At 35.8% G+C, this 26,222-nt stretch overlaps 2 protein-coding genes across 6 annotated transcripts; one reads left to right on the forward strand and one right to left on the reverse strand.

Moving 5' to 3' along the window:
* Window positions 1-1,639: 1,639 nt before the first annotated feature.
* On the forward strand, window positions 1,640-5,907 carry LOC148692523 (uncharacterized). Of its 5 annotated transcripts, XM_088681028.1 has the most exons (9): window positions 1,640-1,881; window positions 1,964-2,038; window positions 2,219-2,302; window positions 3,192-3,274; window positions 4,170-4,331; window positions 4,973-5,017; window positions 5,255-5,340; window positions 5,463-5,525; window positions 5,872-5,907. In XM_088681028.1, exons 1-5 carry the CDS (start codon window positions 1,665-1,667, stop codon window positions 4,284-4,286), a joined length of 576 nt encoding a protein of 191 aa, XP_088537154.1. In that variant the 5' UTR covers window positions 1,640-1,664; the 3' UTR covers window positions 4,287-4,331; window positions 4,973-5,017; window positions 5,255-5,340; window positions 5,463-5,525; window positions 5,872-5,907. The 5 variants fall into 5 exon arrangements, with proteins under 5 accessions (XP_088537154.1, XP_088537157.1, XP_088537155.1 ...); XM_088681031.1 differs by lacking the exon at window positions 5,872-5,907 and having other exon boundaries at window positions 3,192-3,276; window positions 4,973-5,031; window positions 5,463-5,830; XM_088681029.1 differs by lacking the exon at window positions 5,872-5,907 and having other exon boundaries at window positions 3,192-3,276; window positions 5,463-5,830.
* Window positions 5,908-7,724: 1,817 nt separating this feature from the next.
* On the reverse strand, window positions 7,725-11,158 carry LOC137745849 (benzyl alcohol O-benzoyltransferase). Its single transcript, XM_088681987.1, has 2 exons — window positions 10,580-11,158; window positions 7,725-8,818 (listed from the first exon to the last, which is right to left on the reverse strand). Exons 1-2 carry the CDS (start codon window positions 11,024-11,026, stop codon window positions 7,880-7,882), a joined length of 1,386 nt encoding a protein of 461 aa, XP_088538113.1. The 5' UTR covers window positions 11,027-11,158; the 3' UTR covers window positions 7,725-7,879.
* Between the last annotated feature and the right edge of the window lie 15,064 nt (window positions 11,159-26,222).

Below are 26,222 nucleotides of genomic sequence, written 5' to 3' on the forward strand. Positions count from 1 at the left end.
GATTTTCATCCAATGGCCCACACTCCTTGGTCATGAGAATCCTCATACAAGGATCAGGAGAGGATCCTGATCCTTTTTTTAGTGGTCCAACCTTTCTTCCATTTAATCTCCACCCTCATTCAATTCCCCAATAGACAACACAACAGAGTCACATAGTGTGTAGCTGTACAACCCCAGACCAACTCTCATCCCTCCAACTGAGAGAGTTTCTCGATTTCTCTTTCCCTAACTGACTCCCCTTCCTCTTAACTCTCATCCCTATCAGTCCGGTCGTCATTGCTTCGTCGCCGTTTCTGTCTGTTCTTCGTCGATTGAGTTTCATCCCCGTCTCCGTCGATCGAGGCCTTCCCACCCACATGACCATCTCCGTCGATCCTAGTTTGCTTTTTTGTAGTTTGAGATCCTTCAAGATAACCTCTAAGGAGATCTGTCGAGTTTTACTTGATTTGGGTTTTTTTGCATGTGGTTCTAGTCAGGAATTAAGTGGATACAAATTCTACATGTGGGATTTTGTGCAGTAAAGAAATAGAACAGAAACACAAGCTTTACTCAATACTCGTACACTGCCTTCAAAAATTTGCATTAGGTTTTTCAGATTGGAATTGGATCAGGAAATGGACCCGTTGAGACCGACCCATTTGGCCCGTTTCAAAAGGCCCGAGTTAAATCCGGTTCCATTTTCGAAAATATGATGACCCGTCCCATCCCGTCCTGTTTCACTTCCAAACGCATAGGATCCAGTTTCACTATATTTGGGCCGACCCGGCCGTGCCCACCCCTATATTTGATATTGTCCCGTCCTGTTTCACTTCTAAAACAGATAGGGTCCGGTTTCACTACATTTGGGCCGACCCGGCCGTGCCCCTAGTTTTGATATTGTTGATGCAAAGAAAAACCAATGAGATAAGATTGTAAAATCATATAAAGACAAAAATGCAAAAGATATATCGCAGTACATCCACACTAAATAACTTTCCCATTTTTACTTTACTAATCACGTTGATTATATTTACATTGTACGAGAGGGATGTAAGAGGGAGATTAAGAGGAATATCTAGAAAAAAAATATATATATTTGCCGATTAATCCTATAAACTTGTAATGCGTAATTTTCCTCCTGAATATTTGCCGAGTAATCACTCTCTTGAATTATTATAATTATTCAATCTCTTCATTTCATTAAGTTTTTAAATTTTCCATCCAACATTTTATTATCTTTACCGGGTGTTGTCCATGTAGGAAATTTACAAAGGGTAAAAAAGTCAATTTGCAAAAAAATACCCCCAACTTATTTTGCTTTCCCTTCCCTTCCCTTCCCTCCCCTAAATTCCTAACCCAGCAAAACAGAGTTTGGCTATTGAAAAATTAGTAGAAATCATATATACTAAAACCCGTAAGGGTTGAGCACTGTGGATGACCAGTGGGCGGACGGTTTTACCCCTGGATTTTTTCTTGGTTTCCCTTGCTGCTTGCCCTTTTGTGCAGTGCAGTGACTGTTTTGCCCTCATTTGCCTATGAGTCCCTCATTGCTCCGCCTCCTTCGTTCGCTTTTCTGCTTTTTGTTTCTCTATGCACAGCGTTGCCAACGCGTCCTCACCCGTGTGCCTTTTCGTTGGATTTTCTTCCAGCTATACACGTGTTGCTCATCCAAGAACGGAAGAAAGATGGAAAATCAGGGATCTTCCATTTGCTTCCACGGATTTCTCGATCTCTCTCGAGCTCAGGTTCGTCTCTCTCTGTCTCTCAATTTTTTTTTTCAATTCGTGATCGAATTTTCTTTCCAAATAATGTTAGGTCCGTTGCCTTCGGGAAGAAGGTTTAAACCTAGAAAAGCATGGTTTTCAGGAAATCGTCAATCCTGCAGAAACCTTGGGTTTCATGGTGAGTTCTCCAGCTTATTGTTTTTGAGTTTTCTTTTATGTGTTCAAATTTTTGTGATTTTAAAACCTCTCGGTGGCTACAGATTTCATCGGCTATTTCATCAAATTTTCGATTCGATCAGGATCGGTTTTTTACCCACGAAATCTAGCATGTTTTGGTGAGTTTCGTGACTTCTCCGTGTGGCTGTTTTGAATTTTGTTTATGTGGTTTTCAATGTCCACATGGGTTTTTTGTTTGAATTTTGTATTTGTGATTTTGCATGTTGTTTTGAATTTACAGATGGCTTTTCTGTTTCAATTTTGATTCTGTGATTTTGAGAGTTTGTTTATATTGTCAGATCCAGCTTGGGTGTATGATCAGGAGACCTTGCTGTTTGTTTTTGGGCTTTGGTGTATAGACTTCGAAGCCCTTTGTGCACAAGGTAAATAATTTAGTATCTTCCCTTGAGGATTTTGTGTAACAAAATTTTTACTTTTTGTATATTGTGGAGGTTGAATTTTGTATATTGTGAACGTTGAATCTGTGCAAATCCATTTGTTCTTAAATTTTTTTTTGTGTATTTGGAGAATGTTGTTTCCTTTTTTTATGTGTTTTAGGTGGTGTTGCATAAGTTAGTCTCTTTTGTTCTAAGTTGTAAATGATTTTCATTCCATGTTATGTTGAGTTATGTTATTGCAGTATTGAAAAGAGATTGAGGGTTTTGGTTTAGTCTGACAGAGGGGGAGATAAAGAGAGAAGTGGATTATGTTCATGAATGGGGGATGTAGTTCATTGTTTCTAAGTATTTGAATTTCAGTTTTTATTTTTGTGGTTCACCTGTATTCATTTTGGAATTTTTTTCATTCTATTTTTTTTACGTATTGTTTTTGATAATGTGATTGGAGCTTTTAAAAGAAAAATATAGAGGATTTTCTTTAGCTAGAGAGAGGACGTGAATTGTGTCAATCTTTGGCTATTCGTGTAGACCATTTTGATCATGGGTGTATTATTCTATGGAAGATTTAATGAAAAAGATGTAATGAAAACACCATGTTTACTCAAAAAGCATATTGATTCCGATTTCAATTTCTTACTGAAATGGGGATATAATGTAGGCATAATATACAATAAAGACTATAAACACGATAAAGAGGAAATCCTGATTAAGAGTGAGTTTTAAAACAAAAACAAAAGAAAAAATGAACACAATGCAATCTCCTTTAATTAGCTCTTAAACCCTAATTTCTCTCTCTCCTCTCTTTCTCTCTCTCTCTCAAATCCATTTTTCATTTTCTGAAAAGGGTTCAAGAGATAATTGTCTCTTTGTGTAGGTGGTAATCGAAGAAGTTTGTCAAGGGCCAATGGGACAAGGAGGATTGGATTTCAGATTGGCAGAAATACAAGGCCTCCCTCTCTGTGCATTTCCAATCTTTACCCTCCTCCTATATTTTCATCTAAATCACAATTTATATGATTATTTTACTGATTCTATTTTTTGGTATTTGAGTTTTTATCTCCTGATTATTTTTTCCAGAGGTTGTATTAATTTTTCTTTGACTGGAAATTTTGGGTTTCTTCAGATTCGCCTATTCCTATTGGTACATAATCATATGAGAAAATTAGGATTTGAACATGTTAATTAGCTATGAATTAGTTTACATTAGAGAATATATGTGATTTTGGATTCGTGTTGGTGTAGCTAGGGGCAATTATATATGTGAATAGATGTTGGGTTGGAAGGTCTACTCATAAAGAAGAACAAATCTAAGGGTAGAGTGAAACTGAAAAACAGCCAAACTCAAAATGTAATTTGCCAAAGAGCACGATTGGCCCTTTGTTTTAAAATTTTCATACTTTACTTCTCATTCTTATGTACCCTTATGTATGGGTAACATGTATTCAACTTTAGAACTTTATCCGAAACCATTTGGTGGGTGTTTGGAATTTTGGAATTAGATTTTTCAATTTGTTTTTTGAATTCCTAACATTTAATCTCATTTGGGTCTAAGCCTTTAGCTATTTTTGTTATGAAATAGTTCATTGATTGCATATTGTTAACTTGATACATTCTGTTTGTGGTAGCTCCAATTTCTTGCTTTAAGAAAACCACTTGGTTGGTTTTAAGTTTTTCGTACTTTTCGTTGTCCTATTTGCAGAAAAACATGTTTTACAAGTTTGGGGACTGATCTGAAATCATTTGGTGGATGTTTTTAGTCCTAATTGGAGAAGACTCTTTTTGCTCTGAAGTTTGGTAGTTGACAGAGATTACAAGTATAACATGGTGTTGTGTTGGATTTTGGTTGGTTTAGGTTGCAGAAGATGGGGGCTTTGGATTTAAAGAAGGTGGTGACAGGCACCAGGGGTGGCTTCTCATCATTTGCAATTGGTTACATGGGGTGTTTTCTATTTATTGGCTAATATGTTGAGCCTTTTAGTCATCGGATACTGGTTGGAGAAAGAGTTCAACTTTGGTATGTATTTGAAAATCAGTTTTTTTAGTCTAATTATGTGGTATATATCTTCTGCAAATTCAGAGAACTTTGTGATTATAAGCATTTTCATCATTCAAGGGAGTCAGAGACTTAAAATTCTTGGCACTACAACTTAGTCATGTTAGGCTTTTATTAGCATTGAGCGAAAACGATTTGGTGATATAGGTTTTGCAACTTATCATGTCAGACTAATAATTTTTCCATTAATTTCTCATCTTTTTTTTTTTTTTTTTTTTTTTTTTGGGGTTTCGAACGTTAATTGTTTGATCCATGTTATACTATATTGAATGATAACATGTTAACAGTAGTTTTAAACTAACATGATCTTGCCCCATTTCGAAAGCAAATTAAAGAAATAATGATGGACATGCATGTTAAAAATATTATGAATTTAAAGAGGTGAAACCCAACTCACAACTGCTACCTATTTAGTTGAACACAATTTTCCTCTGCTTGGTTGATGAGAAAATGTTGGGAAACAAAGGAGCACGATTTGAGTGCTATTGTTATGATGGATGCTTATTTTGACGACCTTATTAAGTCTTGGATAATTTATGAATTTAAGATCTTCAATTTTAGTATTTAAAGAGTAATATGTTTTTTTTTTTTTTTTGGTGCAGCGGTTAAAGAGGGGTGCGAGGAAACTTTAGAAAATATTAAGGAAGGTGAATTGATCATGGTATTTAAATTTTAACAATTCAATTTCTTAAAATTGGGTAAATGCTGGCATTTAATAGTACTTTGAAGATGGATTTTTGACTTTGAGTTTTGACTCTTTGTTGTGCTTTTTATTTTTATTTTTATTTTATTTTTCAGTCTTTGGCAAGCCATAATACATCATAAACAAAATAATTGGGTTTTAGTAAATATTGATTTTGTAAATTCTTTATTTAAATTTCTAGGTTCTGATGAATTCTCATTTAGAGTTGGTGACAACCAATCGACTCATCACCAACTTTAGATCAAGATTCAAGCATGCCTTAAATGTGTAAGTCATGTTTTCATTCTATTTTGTTGATTTTGTCATCACAATTTATTAGAAAGTTGGGATATCAGTTAATTTTTAGACTTGGATTTTAACTTTTTATTTGTATTTCTGGAAAATTGCAGAAAGCTTGCATTAAGATTCAGCTCTCCGATCCGAAAGACCTTAAGATTGATGGCTGAATTATTGTAAGTATGTCTTTTGTCACACGTTTACCCATGTTCTTCTGTCCAATCATTTCTTGACACTATATTAGTAACCCCAATTATTATAAGGATTAACAGATTAAGATCCATTTAGATTCGATATACACATTTTATATCTGGAACTTAGGTTAGGTATTGTCTATATATCAAACATAATGCATGAAATATATTAAAAAAATCTACGATTTGTTGTATGTGGATTGTATTTGTTAAATATTTTGTATATAAATTTTTTCTAACAATTTGAATGTAAATAGTATTAATCTTCTATCTTACAATCTTTCATATGTTTGGAATAAAATCTTACATACAATTTTTAATCCCGCAGCAACGCGCGGGCATTGATTTCTAGTTCCTACTAAAATGCTAATGTGACTAGTCGGCGGTTTGGCCCACTTTCAATTATTTTCTCTTTTCTACAGAATTAATAAGTTTGAAAAGTACCTCTCAAAAAGATTAGAATTCTCTCACTTACTAATCTTCTCCATTTCTTAATTGCTCTCTTAAACTTTTATAATTACTCAATTTCTCCATTTCGTTAAGTTTTCAAAATTTTCATCCAACATTTCATTATCTTTACCTTGTGTTGTCCATGTAGAAAATTTACAAAGGGAAAAAAAGTCAATTTACGAAAAAACTACCCCCAACTAATTTTGCTTTCCTTTCCCTTCACTCCTCTAAATTCCTAACCCAGCAAAACAAAGCTTGGCTACTGAAAAATTAGCGGAAATTCCTACTAAATTGCTAATGTGACTGGTCGTTGGTTTGGCCCATTTTCAATCTTTTTCTCTTTTATACAAAATTAATAAGTTTGAAAAGTACCCCGCTAAAAGACTAGAATTCCCTCACTAGTTTTCTCCATTCCATGATTACTCTTCATAACTTTTATAATTATTCAATTTCTCCCTTTTGTTAAGGTTTCAAATTTTCCATCCAACATTTCATTATCTTTACCGCGTGTTGTCCATGAAGGAAGTTTACAAAGGGAAAAAAAAGTCAATTTGCAAAAAAACTACCCCCAACTAGGTTTGCTTTCCCTTCCCTTCCCTCCCCTAAATTCCTAACCCAGCAGAACAAAGCTTGGCTACTAAAAAATTAGTGGAAATTCCTACTAAAATGCTAATGTGACTGATCGTTGGTTTGGCCATTTTTCAATCCTTTTCTCTTTTTTTACAGAATTAATAAGTTTGAAAAGCACCCGTCTAAAATACTAGAATTGCCTCACTTACTAATCTTCTTCATTCCTTGATTACTCTCTTGAACTTTTATAATTATTCCATTTCTCCATTTCGTTAAGTTTTCAAATTTTCCATCCAACATTTCATTGTCTTTACAGCGTGTTGTCCATGTAGGAAATTTACAAAGGGTAAAAAGGTCAATTTGCAATAAAACTACCCCCAACTAATTTTGCTTTCCCTCCCTTCCCACCCATCTGCTCCAAATTTGCCCTAAAATCTTAACCCAACAGAACAAAACTTGGCTACTGAAAAATTAGCGAAAATTCCTACTAAAAGCTAATGTGACTGGTCGTTTTCAATCCTTTTCTCTTTTTTACAGAATTAATAAGTTTGAAAAGTATCCCTCTAAATGACTAGAATTCTCACTTACTAGTCTTCTCCATTCCTTGCTTACTCTAGAAAAAGTACTCACTCGTTGCCTTTTCTAGCAAAGCCATCATCTATTTTTTCAAGGAAAGTCATCATGCTTTTTAAGTTATATTTTTATGTTATCTCCGTGTGCCATTTTTGTATTACGACATAAAAAGATGAAATAATAATACATAAGAGTACTTTCACCATTGATTTTCCGTTTCCAATGATATGCGAAGACAACTATAAGTACTCGTGAGCATAATTTGGCCTAGTGTAGGGCAAATGGACGTTTTAGCCCTTTGTATGTTCAGTATGTGGACAACACGTAACAAAATAACTAAATGTTAGATGAAAAATATAAAACTTAACAAATGAAATAAATTGACTAGTTATAAAACTTACAAGTTTAAGGAGTAAATCCATGAATACCTTTGCCTAAAATGAGGGAGGGAGAGCTCTTTATAGGACAAGGTCTCGTCCTCCCCCTTTACACATTTCATCTGCTAACAAAGAAAAAAAAAGAATTATATGCTTCATGTCTACAAAGTTACCAATGACGTTCTTCAACCTACAAGTCCCTCGGAAGAAATTCAAAGAAAGTTCAAATATATTCATACACAAAGCATCTGTAGTATTAAGGACATCCATATTACAGTAGAAAAGAAACTAATTACGGAAAATAAAAGTAAAGAAATACATGCACTCAGTACGACATACAGATTGTCGAGCAGAAATACTCATATACTATAGGGCAGACGTAATAAAACTGGTAGAGCTCTGAACCCTAATCGGTTCTTCATCCGCATTCAACATGGCATCTAGTTCCTTCACAAATATCTCCATCGCCGCGGCCGGCAAACAAATCGGAACCACAATCCCATCTTCCCCTCTGTTGTCTCTAAACGGTATGTAAAAGCTAGCCACTCCAGGTATTGCCCCGACCCCGCCCTTCGCTGGCCCACCATAAGCCGCTTCCCCCCAACCAAAATCCACTTCTCCGAACCCAGCACGTGTCACATCCGACATAAGGTAAGAATTCACCACGGTGAAGTGGGGCCTACCCTTAATAACCATGAGGTCAGCCAACGACCTCATGTATTCCTCCGTCACGTCCGCCTTGGCCTTCCTCACCAGCTCCAACGCGTACCCCAATGGGTTGTTGCATAGCCTCCCTGCCGTCGTCACCGCCACCGGGAACGCAAAAGCGTTGCCGTAATAACCCACCGGCAACGGGGGGTTGAACTTGGACCGCGCGTTTACAATGCACAACACGCGCACCTCCTCATTTGGGTCTTTCTGGAGCGCGATGGTACGGCAGCGCCAGAGGCAGGCCGTGAGGACCTCGAACGTGGAGCACTTACTGAGGAACTGCGGGACAAATCTTCGGATGGCGGACACCTCGGTGGGGCGGAAGAAAAAGGACCGGTGGACCATGTCATCAAGTGGAATTATGGTGCCCTTGGTGTCTTCCACTTCTTCGTACTCGCGGTGCGTGCATGTCACACGGGGTGGGTAACGCGCATTGAGCAGCGCCCTCTGCCACACCGGCTGGACGGTCGGAGAAACTGCGCCACGCGCTATCTCTCCCAAGGCCTTCATGAATTGGACGAGCCCCGCCGCGTCGCTCATGGTGTGGTTAAGACGGAGGGCGACGATGAAACCACCGCACTGGAGCCGCGTCACCTGTTTATGAATTACGATAAATACTGTTTAGTTGAAGGCTACGTTACAACAAACTACTCTACAAACAGGACAATAATTGTCCTGAGTTTCCTGAACTTTATCTACTATCATGAAAAATACAATAATATGTAGTCTGCTCCAAAATAATAGCTGATATAAAAAGAAAAAAACAAAAATGACTGATGTGTACACATATGATAAATATTGATGCCACCTGTCTGTATTTAATTTTTCATCGATGACAACTTAGACATTATTTTAGGATTTGAATTTCATCTAGATTGAAATGATAGAGATTTTAGAGATTTTTACATCTTAATCATTCATTATGTATCGTGCAATCAGAAATTATTTAACTTTTTTTATTCAAAATTAAATACAAATAGTATATCACGAAAATTAATTATACGATATACGATGAACAGCTAAGATGTGAAGATCCTTAAGATCTCCACAAATAAATCCGAACAAGATCCTCTTTCATTATTTTAAGTACCATATGTCCGACATTTTTAAAGTTACAAACCTACGTAATCATATAAAATAGTTCAAATTTTATGTTTTAAACAAAATTATTGCGTATAAAATATAACTATACCTACCTAGTCAAGATACTCTTTTGGGGCTTACATTCAAGATGTTATATACTCTTTTGGCCATCTAGTTTACTGTTAGTACCTAAACCATTGTTCAAACAATCATGCATGTGATGGACCACACACGTGAAATTTCTCCATAGATTTTTATCGTGAATGATAGATTACAATTTTGAAACTTTCTCAAAAAACCATCATGATCTTTTAATCATGGATGCATGACAGATGACAAGTTTGAAAATAAGAGAGAGATGGATGCCTAAATATTATTTCACTACCACTACTACGAAGAGCAATATAGATACTTAAAATATAATTATATAACATTATTGCTTCGTTTGGTTGGTTGAATGAGATTTGACATTAGAGATATGATTAAATTGACAGAGATTTATAAGACATAACCTGTAACTCATGTATAGAAATAGGTTAGACAACCCACCTCATGTCTAGTCCTGTGTATCTCACATTTTGACACAACAAACAACGGACTAGACTCAAGTCTATTTTAATTGATCACAATCTATCTCATCCATCCTACCACAAGAGGCCTATATTTACACGAAAATATTGATGAAATTTGGTGTAACTTACACTATGAACAAATCACAATAAATTAGTATCAAATTTGAAATTCAAGTAGGTTGTATTTAAGAACATTCACTTATAAAAAAAAAGAATTATTATTGGCACTCTAAAATTCTCATTTTGCACTCCTAATTTTCTATATTTAAAAAGGTAAAATACATTTGTGAGAAGTGTAAATTGAAAATTTTGAAATATCAATAACAATTCTCTAAAAAAATTACTAAATTATAGTACCAAGTTACGTTAACCAACATTTATTAAGCGATTCTAGTTACACGTACTAGTTTTTTTATATATATCTTGGCACTTCTAATTTTTTACTGACGTTCACACTTCTAATTTTTTAATTTTTATATTATTAATGTCAGGGTAATCAACTTGTTGGCCAGAAGACAATTAAGTTGATATTTTATCATTTTTATGAATCCATGTGTATCGTACGTCTATTGTTTTTGGATAAGAAGACATTTACTAAATAACGTACTTGCAGTGCCAGAAGACAATTAGTACAGAGTGAAAAATGTTAATGATGAAATTTTGAGTCCTTACTTTCTATAAAGTACATACGTAATCGTACCTGAATTAGCAAGAGTGGGCAATTAAGAACCCCATCGGAACCAGGAACATTATAAAGAAGCTCCTCCAAGCAAGGGAACGGTGGCTGAAGGGCGTCACCGAATTGCTCTAGGGTAACGTCGGCATCAGCCTCAATGAACATGACACCCTCAGCCGTGCATTCCACCGTGAGCTTCCGGTCAGGTCCCTCCCTGAGCCTACCGGCAAAAGGGTAGTAAAACACTAAGGTTTGTGCAATTGCCTCTCTAAGGACATGCACAGGATCCCTTCCTTGCATGGAGGGATCGTATTTATAAAACTGTATCACGGGGATCTGAAACCGAAGACCTTCTTGGTCATCGATATCAGAAAGTTGTCGAAACTCATATGGCGTGGCCTTTGCCGGCGCCACCAGTTCTGGTTGGCGCCTCCGCACTGTGAAGACCAAAGAATTAGGAGAAGATGCCATTTCCTGAGTGAGAGAAAGTTTTGGTGGTTATCACACTAGAATATAGACAGGTTGTAGTGGTGTGGTGTGGTGTGGTGTGGTGTGTACTATCGTAGTTCAACTTCGAGAGGTTATTTATAATGCGCCAGAGGGCAATGGGAAGTGCGAAGGCATGCCCTACAACTTTTTTTTGTGTGTGCATTATTTGGGTGGGTGGGTGTGAAATTGCATTGTAAATTTCATATATCTTTTTCTTTTGTTTCGAAAAAGACGTGATGGTGGGCTTGACTGGAATTGGTTGTTAGGAACATACACTTCCATTTCCTACTCAATTTCATTGGGGTTTTGATCGGTTGGACTTGAACCTTTATAATAGACCTGGACTAAAAGAAATAGAGAAAAGAAAGACTTGACCTGAATTGGTTGTTAAAAATTGTGTTGAGACACTTAAGGAGTTTGTAGCGTGAGGTTCTCCCACCCGTAAATTGTCGCTTGTGTTAATAAAAAAACCCTTGTCCACATGTATGGAGAAAAAATGGGAGCGAAAGAGATACTGATCTCCCTAGACTGGGATTAGAGGGGAGCAGATGGACCCAAATGACACACAAATTTGTTTTTTTTTTTTCTGTCGTATAATTCGATAATATACAGATATATAAACAGTTTTATGGGTCTATATCCAAATTAACGTTCATTGAAGCTAGCTAACATCGATGTTTTCCTAGAGTAGTTCCAGTTTCAAATGCCGCAAAAGTTTTCAGTTAACAAAAATAAAAAAGTAATGAAGGATTTGAATTTGAATGTGATTTGACCTTTCCAAAACTTTTTATTTATTTCCCGTTGGGTTGGCTGGGTGTGAAGTTGCGTTGTAAATTTCATTGCCACTTTGATTGGATTGACAGTAACCTACCAAAATGAAAAGGAGAAAAAGAAAGACTTCATAGGGGACTTAACCTGGTTTGGGTCTTGGCTACCCATTTCAGTATTTCTTAAACATAATGCGCTTGTTTGTATTGCAGTACTTTGGAAAAAAATTATTTCTACTGAGTTATGAGAATAAGCAGTTATAAAATAAAACAGTAAAGTATTTGGTAAACTATAATTGTAAAAGTGTTTTTAGCAAAAAAAAAAAACAAAAACAAAAAAAGAACAAACATTATAATGTTTTGTAAACTTTTATGTAAAACAATTGTAATCGTATAAAATGACAAAAAAAAAACATAATATTAATTTAATTGTTTCAACAAATAAAATCAATTAACTAACTCATATTTTAAAAATTATGTTCAATTTAAACCTATCTCTTCCACTTTATCCCTTGACTCTTCTTTCACTTCGTTATTTTCGTCATCCTCGATCGCTCAAAATTCGTAATTCCCGACAGCATCCTCTAGGACAAAGACGACGAGGCAGAAGACGGATGTCATCGTTGTCCATACACGGCAAGTCTTCCTTGATCTGGTGTGGATTATTTCGACGACATAAAGTGATGGCATGTGGATTTGGATCCGCTAACGAGCTTCAGCTTGCATGTAGCGAGGCAGAAGACAGAGGCAGTTGAGCATTTGGTAAACTGTATTTTAAAAGTGTTGTGAAATGAAAAGCAATGTAAAAGCGTTTGGTAAATTTCAACATAAAAGTGAAATAATTGTATATAACAACAAAAATAGACGTAGTAGTAAGGGTGTTGGCAACGACAGCGGTGTCAAGGATAGTTGTGGTGATGGTAGCAAAATGGTGGAGGGTGTGGTGGTGGTTCCAACAATAGGGTGTGGTGGTTGGGTGCAGGGGTAGCAGTGGTAATGGTGGTTAGGGTGCAGAAGTTACAATGGTGGTAGAGGTGGTTGCAGCATCTATGGTGGTTGAGGTGACCGTGGTGGCAGTTGTGGTTGTGATGGTGGCGGTGGTGACAGTTATGGCTGGTGGTGGTAATGGCAGTCACGGTTGTGGTGCTAGTGGTGGAGGTAGTGGTGGTTGCATCGACGATGGTGGTGATGTAAGGTTAGTGGTTGTAGTCGTAGGTGGTGGCAGGTGTGGCTGTGATGGTGGCAATGGTGACAGTTATGGTTGTTGGTTTAATGGCATGTTCTAATGGTGGAGGTAGTGGTGGTTGTAGCAATGATGGTTGTGATGTAAGGTTAGTGGTTGTAGTAGTAGGTGGTGATCGTCACTTTGTTTTCCAAGGGTAAAATGTAGGTACAACGATAAATAAGGTCAAATTTAAAAATTAAAGAGGGTATTACAGAATAAAAAATATTCATTAGGCTCAACTCTATTTTTTTTTAGTTTATATAAAAGTAGCCTTTAAAAGCAATCTTGCTTAACTTTAAAGTGAAACAGTTTTTGGTGAATAAGATCAAATAACAAACGGGACCTTAGACTTATAAGAGGGATAGTATTTACCATGCCAAACTCGTTATCTTAATATTTTCTTAACAAGTGACCAACTAAAAAAATCAGCAAATATGATTTAGAGCGTGAATTAGAATAAATCTCAATGGCAAAAGAAAATGTACCAAACCTTTATTGCTAGAAGTTATAATCGAAACTCACTGAAAAATTACATTTGAACTCTTAGATTGAAGTAAATTATTATAGTTTAAATCACTAAGAAGAAAGTTTGATCTATATGGTCACTCACTAAGAAATAAATAATGCAACGGAAAAACAGCACATCTCAAAGCTTCTTGCCTGTACGCCTCTAAAAATAGTAGCTATTCTGCAGGATCAACCCCTACACCGTGAACTGCACCTATAAAACTCGCGTGAGTAAAACTAAAAAAAAATAGTTTTGAACAAAGTCAATCAATCTCTTAATGTAGATAATATTATTTGTTAAAAAAATTAATTAATTGATTAATTAACATCTTTTCATGATTGGTTCATTTCTTGTTCCTTCTTGCGTTTAAAAAAAAAAAAAAAAAAAAAATCTCTCACGAGTCTAAAATGCCAACCCATTGCCAATTACATGAAGCATTTTATCGAACAGAGTCCTAATCTATACTACTATATAAAGCCGGACGCCACGGGCTTCACAAAAAAGAATGGGACAAAAAAATAACTTCCAAACAAAAAAGTTCAAGAGCATCTAAAAATAATTTATCAAATAATGCAGGAGTACTTTTGTCATATAAATAAAAAAATATATATAAATAATTTTTATAATTAGTACTTTACAATGAGTTACCAATAATGTGATTCAATTAGTTTTTTATTAAATATAATTTTATCTATTTTTAGACACGTTCAAAATATTTAAAGAGGCACGTACGTAGTGCCAGTTAGAAAAAAAAAAATTTCGAACGCGTATAATAATGTGATTTAATTAATTATCAAATAATTGTTTTTTTTAAAAAAAAAAAAACAAATAATATTATCTACACTAATAGGGAGTGGTGGACTTAGCCTACATAAAGGCTAGTTAAACTTAAGTGAACTCAAATCTTAAGTCACTTACAAATTACCCCAATTTCACACAACCAAATTCAAGACAATTTCAGTTATGACATTGAACAAAAAGGTGTGAGAATGCTTTTCAGGGACAAGGATTGTCTGCCCTCCCACTTCCGGTGCCCACTCGTGCCCTCCTGTTTGTGTGGTCATGATTAAGCCATGTCAACATTTTATATTACTATTCATTTTTGCATTATTATCTCTATAAATAAAACAATATAAAATGCTAACGTGGCTTAATCGTGACCACAAAAAATAGGAAAGTACGGAAGGGCACTGAAAGTAGGAGGACAGACAATCCTTGTCCGCTTTTGAGGAGAAATTTTTCCAAGTGCCGGGAACACCATGACACATGGTGTTCCCTCACTCATAATCGTAATTAATATAGATTTTTCCCCTTAGCCTAAGCTAGGGAGATTAGTTCTCCATAAACTAAATTAAACAAAGAGTTCTAAAGATTGGAAACTAACTGATAGCAGAGATGCCAGCTTCCGCTTCCACTAAGTCGACCCATCCAGAACGCATGCTTATGTCACTGGATTCCTAATTTCTTTGTGTTCCTGGCTTTTCATACCTGGCGATGTGGCTGACTCAGTTGCACAAGACGAAGGACGAAGGACTCTTTATTGTTTGCACCTTGTTTGCAAGTGAGCTGCTTGCTTTTTAACTTGGACCCTTTATTTCTGGCCCAACTACCCGGGGTTGTACTTGCACATTTTTACTTCATTAATCCACTGGACCACGTGGCCTCCTTTTTGCATTCTCTTTCTCATACCTTTACATAAATAAAAGTAAACGAGTCAAGATAAATCAAACAGTTGAATAATGAACTATCCTAACTAATCAAACTTATGAGGGCTAAAATATATGTATTAGTAAGGCAAACATGCTCGTGGGTATAATTTTTTATTTTTATTTTTTATTTTTTAACAAACGATAGAATTTACACTAGGGGGTGATGAAGTGAGCTAAGCCTTACAATGGGCTTGCCATAACAATGTGGTTCAAATTTGCTTTTGGTGAGAATCGAATCTAAAACCTCTCATTTGATAACTACATTGCAATATTTGGGAATTGAAGGGAAAATTAAGAAAAAAAGATGAACAGAAGAAAGAACACAGAGATATTAGAGAGAGAAAATAGGATTTGTATTAAATGATTGAATGAAGATTACACACTCTGTTTTTATAAGAGAAATCCTAACTACTCTAACCAAATACTAACAAACTTACTAAATGTATTGCTAACTGTATTTCTAATTGTATCACTGACTTGTACCCATAATACTCCCCCTCAATCTTAACTGAGGTATCCCAGTTTCAGATTGTAGTAAAGTCTCAAATAGCAAACATTGAAATATGGACAAATGGACGCAATACAGAGTGTTCTTGTTCCAGTTTGACTTTGGTGATGTTTTTTTATTGCAAAGGGTTTTGTTGCCCTGAGATTGCAGCAATTGAGCTTGCTTTTGCTCCTCATTTTCTTCTCACTGCGGTCCCACAAACATGAACCTAAATCCATACTTAAACTGACAGGTATCCATACTCAAACATGCTACTTGCACAGATGCTACTTGCTCACTAAACTGACAGGTCAGAACCTAAATTCATACTCAAGAACAGTGCAATTTCATATTGGTTCTTCCCAAAGAATTTCAGCCCCTCAAACTGATGTCTACACCTCTCGTAGGAGCTTCAATCAAAGAATAACCTCTTATAAAGTTGTAACACACCCTCATGTAGGTTATAACAATTTTTTACAGGATTACCCTTCGTGGGATTTACCGTCAACAACTTTATTTAACATTGGCTTGGGCCTTTAAAACAGAAAATTAATAAATTACAGTGTGGCATCGCCCTTAACTAGAGTACCACGGGATCGCCCTTTGTGGATTTTACCAAAAAACAACTACTCTTAACAATTTCAACAACAGAAAATCAACATCTATGTAGGATTACCCTTCGTGGGATTTATCTACTCATATCAGGGAATTACCCTTCGTGGGATTTACCGTTAACAACTTCTTCTATTCTTCGTGGGATTTACCTATCCACATCATGGAATTACCCTTCGTGGGATTTACCGTTTACTTCTTCAAACTTCATCGTATAACCGGACTTACTGTAGATTCATGTTAACAACTGAGTTGGTTAAACTCGACATTATGGGCTGAGATTAGGGAAAATCACTGCAAACTCCTCAACAGAATTGCAAAAAACAAAAAAAAAAAAAAAACAAAACAAAACAGTGAAGTAGAGAGACAAGAATTGGATATTGCAAAACTTCTTGAGTAAATTGACAATGAACACAAGAATCCAAGAATCCATACCCATTTTACCAAACATATCAAGATTTGCAGAAAAATCGAGAGCATGAACCCAATGAAAAGTCCAATCAAGGCAGCAAAGACCAACACAATCATAAACTTGAACATCCCGGCCATAGCAAGTACTAAGAGAATACTGCACCATATAATTGAAAAGAAGGAAGTTTTCCCCATCCGAACTAAGCTATCAAAGCCCCTTAAGGTGCAATCCAACCAGGCATTGATAAAAGAAACAATATACTCTCACACTGCATAAGCCACTTCAAAACGAATGGATATGCCTGCTCAAACTTTATTTTGACATAATCACGGGCATATAGTGCCTTACTTCCAAAGAAAACTCAAACTGGCAATGCCACTTTCCACAATCCAACAATATTCTTGAAATTGGGATCACACAGAAACACGAATACCCAAATCTTAAACAAATATACTTCCAAACGACAACATAAGCCACAACTAAGTAGTAGAATCATAATTCTTAACTAGCAACAAAAAACTTGAAAAACCCAGAAAAGATCAATTATAATTGTTCAAGAATTCAGAGAAAATGGACTGAAAACATAACCTTTAAATGAAACTTGTGAACTGGGACTTTCTTCAAACACCTAGACTGCATTAAGCATTGATGTCAAAACCATTCATCAAAAGATCAGCCATATCGTTCTTCATCATCTTTATATTCAATACATCTTGCTCTCTGAGGATTCACTCATAATCCGCTGAGAAACCCGTGCCGAGAAGAATCTCTCCAAGGAGGCCGCTGGCGAGAAAAAGAAGAAGAGATCGAACCAAGTGATGAACACAAAGAAGAAGAAGAAGAAGAAGAAGAATCTCCCCAATGGTAGTAGCAATAGTAGTAGCAGTCGCCGATTGGGATGAAAGGATTCCACTGGACCCAAAATAAAATATTGGTTGACACCCCATCTTCTTTCCTTGTATTAAGAACTCGATGAAAATTTCCATTTTTCACGATTTCATCTCTGTCGTCCCCAATGGCGACTTACTCATCTTCTTCCTCCCACCAAGAGAAACCACAAAAGGTTCAATTCTCGTTGGACTCCGCCACGTACGAAAACCTCCAAGAAATTGGCTCTGGCGACTAGAACTGCATCAAGAAGCACACCAGACTCAGAATCTTATCCATGGCCAACACTGGTCTCGGAACCAACGGATCTCAGTTCTTCATATGCACTGCCAAGACCGAGTGGCTCTACGGCAAGGCTGTCTGCATCCCCTGCAATTGTCGCAATCAAGAGTGTCGACCTCGACCAATCCACGGTTGATTTCGAGAGCAAACTACGCAACCCCCCAAGAATCGCAACAATCAACCCAGGCTCATGGAAGCACTGAAAATTTAATGGAAATTTGAAGAGAAACTAAACTAGGAAAAAAAATGTAAACTACTACGAAGAGAAACCAGCAGAATCCATGGTGTGAGCCTGGTGGTTCCGATACTATGTTAATTACATTGCAATATTTGGGAATTGAAGGGAAAATTAAGAAGAAATGATGAACAGAAATCCTAACTACTCTGTTTTTATAAAAGAAATCCTAACTACTCTAACCAAATACTAACAAACTTACTAACTGTATTGCTAACTGTATTTTTAACTATTATATTACTGACTTGTACCATTAATATCACTTACAAGTAAATAAGAATACCACCAGACCGCACTACTAAGTGGCTGCTCATGGGTATAATTTAAATACACAAAATGTATACTAATGAGCTATTATCACTTTCCTAATCCATTTTGTGATTATCTTCTGCTATATGCTTAGTACATGATCTGCTATATGCTTAGTGATACTAGTATGCTGACTATTGTAGACTATCTAACCAGGAAGTGGAGGGTTTTTAAAAACGGTGAAAACCTTGAGAAGGAGGCGGAGGAGCTAGGGTTGTGGTGGAGACTCTGTAGTTGCAGGTGGCAGTTTGGTGATTTTAGATTGCTCTATGAGCAGTCTATACAGCTGACTAATCTCAGCTATAAAGCAGTTGGTGGAAGATCTAGGTTCAGGTTTCAATAATGACACATTTCCTATTGGGTGTCTTGAGTATTTCTTCTCAATTTGCTTTATCATGTTTGTATTCTTTATTTTGATCCGAAAAAAAAATCCTCTGAGTACCTATTTCGTGTTTCTACCACCCTACTTGAAGCTTTGAAAAATCATAAGAATTGAAGTTACGAAATGGTCATAATTTCTTGGTGCAGATTTCATAACTTTCAGTTTCGTAGTCCCTTATTTCGTCCGTATTTTCTTTCATTACAAAGCTTATTTTCAAAATATTCTTTCGTAGGATTGAAGAGCGATTCATAAGCTTTAAATCAAGTACTTAAACGAAAATTTTCATTTATATTTAATGGGTTAAAACCATGTTCAAAAGGGTCCCTTTGAACCCGTGTAAAACTCTGGTACAGATTCTTTTGCACATGCTATTTCAACTCGTGATTCTTCCAGATATCCAATGAATATAAACTCATAAATTTTCGTTGAGTTTTGATAAGTAAAAAAGTTGTTCATATTCTGTCCGCAAAACTGGAAAACATATCAGTTTTTCTGCAGTTTCTCTTTGGTAGAGATGGTGGACGGTGATATTATATTACAATATTCTAAAATTTTCTTTGCCTGTCATTTCTTGTTACTCCGACATTCAGCTCTAGACTTGAGGGTGCCTAAGAGCTCGAGAAAAACTGAGGAAAGAAATATTAGCTTGGTTGGAGTCGAGATAAGGGATTTAGGGATTAATATTTGAATAGAACTCTATAAGTTAGTCATTCACTTATATCTAATCATTTACTTATATTGTTACAGTTTATATGTTTCAGATTCTATTATTGATTGAGTGGTATGCTTGCATAAATATTATGATTCTTGAATTCGATAACCTTGATCGATATTGTGATGATTTATGGTTAATAAACTATTGGCACATGATTGGTATATGATGCTTTGAACCCATTGCATTTCATTATATATTGGGGGTCAAGTGTTAAGATTGCAGAAATATTGAAGAAATTGTAGAAAGAATGCAGAGAGAGAGAGAGAGAGAGAGAGAGAGAGAGAGAGAGAGAGAGAGAGAGAGAGAGAGAGTTCGAGCTGAGAGAAAAAACTGTTTTCTTATTTCTTGACAATGGAGTAATCTTCTTGTACAATCTGGTATATGACTAATCAAAGCTTCTTATGAAAGCTAATGTTTAACTACCTTATAACAACCTATATAACAACCTATGTCATCTATTGACAAGTGTCAATCAATTGAACTATTGATTCATTCTTCACTTGGATATTGGTTTTCTTCACTTGGATTACTTGGATTCTTAACTTCATTCTTACATCCCCCTGCATCTCATGCTTAAGTGAGCTTAGCATGAGATTGCCACAATGTAGCTGAAATAAATGTGTAGACAACCTTTTTGTTAGAATATTAGTTGACTAGTTTGATGAAGAGACATGTTGTACATGGAGATCTCCTCTTGTTACACTTTCTTTGACAAAATGATAGTCAATTTCAATATGTTTAGATTTGGCATAAAACACTAGATTTATAGACAAAGCTATGGCTGCAACATTGTCACAGTGTATCATAGGTGGAAGTATAAGTGGAATATGCAAATCACATAATAATTGATTTATCTAAGCAAGTTCTGTAGTTGTGATTGCAAGAGCTTTATATTTAGCTTCGATTGAAGACCTAGAGACAGTGTGTTTCTTCTTTGAAGCCCATGAAATAGGATTTGAACCTAGAAAGACAACAAACTCAGAAGTGGATCTTCTGTCATTAGGATCTTCAGCTAAATCTGCATCACTATATGACTGTGGATATTTTGGTTTTGATCTAAAATGAATTCCGTACTTTGAAGTACCCTTAAGATACTTGATGATTCTCTTAATTGCAATAACATGAGACTCCATTGGATTGTGCATGAACTGACAAGCTCGATTTACTGAGAAAGCCATGTCTGGTTTGGTGAGTGTGAGGTATTGTACCTATTGATCAGGACTGTGATATGGTTTGCCATCATCTTTGAGCAATCTGTAATAGGGAAGACATGGAATGGCACAAAGTTTGCAGTCTTGAAGATCAATGTTGTCCACTAACTCCTTTATATACTTTGATTAAACAACAAATAAACCATCAGAACTGTAGCATATTTGTAACTTTAAGAAATAGTTCAAAATTCCCAGATACTTCATATCAAACTCTTTTGTAAAGTCAGTAATCACATTTTAAATCAACTGAGGATCACTGCCTGTTAGTATCACATCATCAACATATCCCTAGTGATGTGTGTTGAATAAATAAAGAAAGATATGCTTGTGAAGCTTGTAAATTTCTCATTCCAAGCTATGAGAGCTTGTTCCAGTCCATAAAGTGACTTTTCAAGCTTGCAGACATAATTTGATGGATGATTTGAAATTTGAAGCCCTGGAGGTTGTTCAATGTATACCTCTTATTGAAGAAAACCTTGTCAAAATGCATTTTTAACATCCAATTGTCTTAGAGACCATTTGAATCGAGCTGCCAATACCAGGATTAGTCTAATTGTTGTTGGTTTAACAACCGGACTAAATATTTCTCCATAGTCTATTCCCTCTTATTGACTGTATCCTTTTGCAACAAATCTTGCTTTATACCTTCACATTGACACTTGCATTTTTCTTTATTCTGTACGCCCATTTGCATCCAACAAGATTTTTATGTTGTGGAAAAGGCATTAGTGACCATGTCTTCTGAAAATTAAGGACATCAATCTCCTTTTGCATTACAGTTTGCCATTCTAGTACTTTTGCAGCTGCCTTGAATGTTTTTTGTTCTAAAATGGGTGTATGATTTGCAGCTACTTAAGTAGAATATGCTTTTCTTTTTATAATGCCACTCTTTGTTCTTGTCTGCATTGGTTGCAGAATGATATAGATTAGAAGAATGACAGTAAGTTATTCTTGTTAGAAATCATGATTAACAAGGATAGGAAACTGTGTAATTTTAGTTTGGTAAGGTTCTGTCATTGATGAATGTGTACTTGTAACTGAGTACTGTAATATGAGTGTTTGAATAGAATTTGAGGAACTACATAATTGTGTTTTCAATAATTATGAGGTTGTAGATGCAGATAAAGTTTTTGTTGCTCTAGATGATGTTTGATTCAATGACTCTGATGCTCTAGATGAAGATGAATGCATATGAGATGATGCTAATGTGACCTGATTATGCAGAGAAACTGATGGTAATGATGTTGCAAGTAAATGTAGTAGTATGTTGGATACTGGTAGTGTTGACTGATGTATCTCAAATGATGTTTTAGAGGATTGGAATTGTATTTCATTAAAAAGGACATGTCTAGAGATGAAAATCTTATTTGTGATACCATCTAGACATATAAAACCCTTATAGTTTTCTGCACATCCCCAAAAAAATGCAAGTTGTTGTTTTTTGTTGTAGTCTAGAATTGATATAGGGTTTCAGTAATGGATATCATGCACAACCAAAAACTCTGAGATGTGTAATGGTTGGAATTTTACCAACCAACAACTTGTAAGGAGATTGCATCTTTAATGTCACACAAGACATTTTGTTAGTCAAGTATATGGCTGCAAAACAAGCATAAAACCAAAATTTGGATAGAAGTTTGGCTGTTTGCAATAATGTGATGGCAGTTTCTAAAATATGTTTATGTTTTCTTTCTGCCAAGCTATTTTGTTTTGGGGTGTAAGGACAAGATTTATGATGTGAAATTCCTTTTGATGCTAGAAAACTTTGAAATTTTTACTTGTATATTCATCACCACCATCACTTTGAAATATTTTAACTTTTACAAAAAATTGGGTACACAAGAATGTATACAATTTGACCAATATTGAAACACCTTGACTCGGAATGTCCACTTGGACTTTGAATCGAGCTATGCTGGCCGACACCAGGAAGGTGACGAAGCCATAAAGTGTAGTGAGGTGGAAAAATGTGAATAAATTTAAACCTAAAAGTGACTAAATGCAAGAGTGCGCGTGTGAGCGGAATTGAACCCATTTCACAAGTGATGTCAGAGTATAAGTAAAGTACAGTAAAATTTGAATAAGAATTATACCATCGGAAGTAATCTCCTATGTTAGTGTATGCCAAAAATCCTCATCGACACGAACACTGCTGCTAAATCTTAAAGGGGCGAAAAATAAGGTGAGTGGGCCTAAAAATAAAGTTTTGTAAAAACCTTTTCAAAAACATATAACCCCTTGCTGTAAAACAAGTATAGTTTCCAAATATATGTACTATATATAGTATGAAAACATTTACCGTAAACAGTAATATTTCAAAAATACGGTAAATCACAATATTTCACATATAAAACATATAACATCCGGTAATCACAATATCTCGAACAAACGAACATATAATAATAGGTGCTCATTGACATATGCTGACATATGAATTCATGTAGAGGTATTTTGACATGAGCAGGATTGGGTATAATAATGATTACGCTATAGTACTACAATCACGTGAAGACTGGCGTTATGCGAGTCACATACGAATCCTAATTGTCTATAGCAATCTAGGACAAAACTGGCACCTACAATGGATCCAAGGTAAGCATATTGGTGTGATGTAAACATAGACGTGAAGATTGGCCCTAGCCCGAGCGAGTACTAACACTAATGTGATGAGCAGTTAATGTAAATATGATCATGCAACGGTAATTCAATAATTCTAGTAAATAAAATACTATTCATGGCCGCAACTATAATTAAGGCATTCCATAATAGTACGTATACCTGTGCATCCAGTAATATTTAGGATATTTCATAAATTTCGTCAATTCCCTAATTCTTATAAACGTTAGTCTAATATATATATATATATATATATATATGGAAACTAAATAAATATATATTTAAAAGCAAAGACCCAATCACAAATCATGTCATCCGAACAAACTCGCCTCACGGGTATCGAAGATCCTTGCGATGCATTTCACCAATTTGAAGCGGAGTCATCATCGGAGTTTACTGGAAAAATGGCCTAAAAGTGGCCCAATGACCACGGTTCCATTCTTCCAGAAATCTAGGAAATCTCCCTTGAAGTGTTTTTTGTACATGGTGGAGCTGTCACGAGTTTGCCAGAAAATATGGCGTTGGTGATGGTCCCTGGGCTTGGGGAAGGGCGAGTGAGGTGAAAGAGGAAGGAAAAGGCCCACAGATGGTGGGTGGTTCATCGTGAATCATGGCGATGGTGGTTGTCAGATGATGGTGACTCTGTTGTTGAGCATTTTCTGCATTTTTAGGAAAGAGAGACGAGAGAGTTGGGGAGTTTGAGAGAGCAAAGATGATGGTGGTGTGTTTGTTGTTTCACAGAGGAAGGAGGGAGTCGGAGAGAGTTGAAGAAAGTTGAAGGGAGAAAAAGAGAGTGTGAGTGAAGATGAGAAAATGACGAGAGGGTGGGAGACACAGTAAAGAGGAGAAATAGGGTGTAGGCTCCACTATCTCACAAAACAATACCACAAAAAGACAGACAAAAAATATCTCCTCAGCATATGAAATTACTAAACTACCCTAAACGTTTCGTGTTTCGTAAAATCTTCACTGTAGATCCAAATTCAATCGCGTTTACGCTCACGCATTCGTATCATTGAGTACTAATTAATAAATTACTAACATAGACAAGCCTACTTGCCCACTTGCTTAACGAAGCCAACGAATAAACTATCAATATTATAGTCTGTAACTCGCATACTGATAACTCAATGTTGTCTCAATAAACAGGTAATAAATTTTCAAGAGTGCAAAATTACCCTTTTGCCCCTCATGCTCACGTGTTCGTAAGGACACATACTACCTAAGAAGATGTGCAAAGGAACAAAAAGTGACAAGGACTCAAATGTCCATGGAGGATTTCCCCCCGGTTAGGTGCATTTTTTTGTAATTTCACAAGATTAGGCAATCAAATAAGTATAAATTCGGGACGGGATGTCACAAATATTGCAAAAAATTCAGTTTTATTATTCATTGGAAAAATCCATATGTATCTGGTAAATTCAACATTGAAGCTAACATAGTACTTAGAACCTTCAAAAGACAACACAGAGGTAGGTCCTTATACATCACTATGTATCACCTCTAATGGGTTTACAAACTTATTTACAGGAAATGAAAAATACAACTTTATAAATTTCCATTCTAATTAAGGTGTACAAATGGTTTGACAAGTATCTATAGATGCAGAAGCCTTAGTGTGTTGCATTATTGTAGAAGTGATTGCATTTGATGAATGTCCAAATCTTTGATGTCATACAAGGAAGCATGCATGTTATCATGAGAATATAGGTAATTTCTTTTGTGGACAGTAAAATAGAATGGGGGTAATAACCAGCTTTACATAGTCCCTTGAGTAATATTTTCCCCGTAATTTTGTCCTAAACCCAAAAAGAGATATCATCATATATGAATCTACAATTATTATCCTTGCAGAGTTGATATATAGATAATTGATGATGTGAAAGTTTAGGAACATGCATCACATTCTTCAATGCAAAAGTATGGTTACGACCAATTAAATTTGATATACCAATGTTGAAAATGTTCAAACTTGTACCACTTGTAGTGGTTATTGTATCAGTGCCTTGATATGTAGCAGCTAAGTCCAAATTTGCAAGTTTTGAGGTCATATGAGATGTTGCACCAGTGTCTGCAACCCAAACTGTTCTAGTGGTGCAGATGAATTGTGACTTTCTTGCATTGTAGTTAGATTGACTGAAGGTGGTCTTCCTTAGTGTGCAAAATTATTTCTGTCATAATACTGCATGGTTGAGTGTCCAAACTTCCTGCAAATTTGACACTAAATGGTAGTACTAGTTGTTGTTGTACTGTGCCTTCGGAAACAATCTGCTGCAACATGGCCATTTTTGTTGCATATTTGGCAAGTGGAATATCTGATGGATGTTTAGGGCAAGAGTATTGAAATGCACTAGAAGAGCCAAAGGGGTGCATTGGGATCCCTTAATCCTAATAAGTTTCTAAATTTACTCTTGTGAAAAAATATTTGATCCCTATACCACCAGCACTTAACAGATGAATTATGGCCAAATTTAGTGGGCCATTTGTTGTTTTTTGGTTCCATCCTTCTAATGCTTTTGGTTTGCATCCCTCTAATACTCTCCTTGGGCTGCTTCATTTGTGTTATGAGCAATCACTCATATGAGTACTACTTTCGGTAGCTTTTGAGAGAGAAATTTGTTATGTATTTTCGTCTTCTTTATTTGTTTGAGTGAGAGCTATCGGTATATGTGTAATTTAGGTTTGAAAGTTAAACTCTATTGTCTATTTGTAATTTCCATTTTGATATATTTGAAAGCTATTTTTAAATGAAAGTGTGATCGATTTTCTAAAACTATTTTTTGATCCCATCGTTGTAAATTCCTAGCTCTGTCACTGTTG

Source organism: Pyrus communis, chromosome 12 (assembly GCF_041283825.1).
Source record: "Pyrus communis isolate YQ-2024b chromosome 12, ASM4128382v1, whole genome shotgun sequence".
NCBI classification, from domain to species: Eukaryota; Viridiplantae; Streptophyta; class Magnoliopsida; order Rosales; family Rosaceae; genus Pyrus; species Pyrus communis.

What these genes read in the sequence shown, in the direction of transcription:
- LOC148692523 (XM_088681028.1), top strand. Translation starts at nt 1,665, where the DNA reads ATGGAAAATCAGGGATCTTCCATTTGCTTCCACGGATTTCTCGATCTC. An exon ending in ACGAAATCTAGCATGTTTTG is followed by an intron (nt 2,039 to 2,218) that starts GTGAGTTTCGTG and finishes TTATATTGTCAG; the next exon opens with ATCCAGCTTGGGTGTATGAT. An exon ending in CGAAGCCCTTTGTGCACAAG is followed by an intron (nt 2,303 to 3,191) that starts GTAAATAATTTA and finishes CTCTTTGTGTAG; the next exon opens with GTGGTAATCGAAGAAGTTTG.
- LOC137745849 (XM_088681987.1), bottom strand. Translation starts at nt 11,026, where the DNA reads ATGGCATCTTCTCCTAATTCTTTGGTCTTCACAGTGCGGAGGCGCCAA. An exon ending in GCCCACTCTTGCTAATTCAG is followed by an intron (nt 8,819 to 10,579) that starts GTACGATTACGT and finishes ATTCATAAACAG; the next exon opens with GTGACGCGGCTCCAGTGCGG.